Here is a 1,803-nt window from a genome sequence, read left to right on the forward strand (position 1 = left end):
CCTGAGAACTTGTCGTCACACGTGAAAGCTCTAGTGTCTGAAAAGAAAAGGCACACAAAGTCCCTCAACTGTGACTTTCCCAGCTCAGCACTGCACAACGAAGCTGGAGTGAGGACGCGACCCTCAGAGCCACAGAAGCCACCCTGCACGCAGGGGCACTCTCTACATTTTCACCAGGATCCAGTTACTCCTTACGGCCAGTCTCAAGGTTAAAGAGGACTTTGAGACAGCAGTGGACTGAGTTGTGGAAGGAAGAGAAAAGAAGGCAGCTTTGAGAGCCAAGGCTGCCCAAGAACTCAAACAAGCTCTCCTCAGAGGAGCGGAGCCTGAGCAGCATGAGGTGGACAACTGAGCTGGGTGTTGTAGATGTGATCTGAAGCAAATGAAGGCTGCCCTCCTCCCCAGAACCCTCTTCCCTGCCATACTTGTCATTAAGGTGGATTCCCAGAGGCAGAGCCAGAGCCCGGCTTCCTGTGCAAATAATTCATTGAGAAGGTGCCCTCAGGAGAGACCCATAAGGAAGTGAGAAAAGCAGGCTAAGGCAAAAGAAGCAGCTCCAGATGTTATGCTGGCTGGACTCCAGCCTCAGCCGGGTCTCTTCCATATCAGTCAGTCACTGGGTGTCAGCCACCCTGGACTTGGGTTGTAACCCCCAAGCTATTTCCAAGGATGGCAGGTCCCTGGCTAAAGACACTTTTCTGGAGATGGGGTCGGCTAAACAGTATTCGCAGCAGCTGGAGACAGGTGCACTGGCCCAAAGAGGGGAACTGGGCAGAACTACAGCACACCTGTACAGGTGCCCACATGTGACACACACAGGTGCTCCTAGGGCAGTGGTACATACCCGTCGTCATCAGGTTATGCGGGATCAGGGCCACAGAAGCCCACGTGACCAGGCAGGGAAAGTTCCGGCACCTTCTTGCTCTAGGCTGTATGCCTCACACCGGCACCCGTATGAACTGAGTGAGAAATGTGGGCTGGGGTCCCTGGCCTGCTCTTTGCATGTCTGACCCGGTGCCTGTGTGTACCTCTGACCCTGGCGCTGACTGTTCTGGGCGTGGCCTGCCTGTTTCCTGCGTGTGTGCTGGGCTGCCACTGTGTCCACATCCCAGTGTGTGTCCCTGTTGCTCCTCATGCCTGTTTCACTTCCACCTGGATGCCTTCCCCATTCCTGGGGTTTTCCCAGAACCCTTGTCCCACCCCTGCACCCCTGCTCTAGACACCAGCAGCCCAGAATCACAGATCCAGGGGCCCTAAGGCCCAGCCTCAATGACCTTTGTGGCAGGTTCCCACCCCACTGGGCTCAGATTCCCCAGGTGTGCTGTGGAGGGGATGGCCTAGGCACCTCCACTCTGGGAGCCCCAGGCTGGAGGCTGCTACAGAGCCCACACTCATGCGCTCACCCTCCCCACCTTACAATCCTGCCTGCAGCTTCCCGAAGACAGTTACTCTGAGGGGAGCACGGCAGATATGACCAACACTGCTGACCTCCTGGAGCAGATCCCTGACCTCGGAGAGGATGTCAAAGATCCAGAGGACTGCTTCACTGAAGGTACGGCCCCGGCTGGCACTACGGCCCAGCCTCAGCCCTGCGCAGAGGGGCAGGAGGACCCACAGCTGCTGTATCACATCCCGCTCTGACCCGGATACCTGTTATTCTTTCCCTATTCCTCAAGACCCTGGGGGCCTCCCCACCTGCCCGTGACGTGAGTTACGGCAGGTGTGCCTTCAGATGTGTTTGGCTGGACCGATGTGGGTCGGCTGCGTTTGTGGCGTGGTGGTATGACTGGGGGCCCCCATAGC

General features: G+C 57.3%; 1 protein-coding gene across 1 annotated transcript in view; it reads left to right on the forward strand.

The window, feature by feature from the left end:
* Positions 1–1,803, forward strand: part of SCN5A (sodium channel, voltage-gated, type V, alpha subunit) — an 87,610-nt gene that overhangs the window by 54,458 nt on the left and 31,349 nt on the right. The window contains exon 19 of the mRNA XM_010835572.1: positions 1,432–1,552. Coding sequence (XP_010833874.1) covers positions 1,432–1,552 — 121 coding nt within the window. The remainder of the gene's footprint in view (positions 1–1,431; positions 1,553–1,803) is intronic.

Source organism: Bison bison, unplaced genomic scaffold, assembly GCF_000754665.1.
Source record: "Bison bison bison isolate TAMUID 2011002044 unplaced genomic scaffold, Bison_UMD1.0 scf7180017864043, whole genome shotgun sequence".
Taxonomy (NCBI): domain Eukaryota; kingdom Metazoa; phylum Chordata; class Mammalia; order Artiodactyla; family Bovidae; genus Bison; species Bison bison.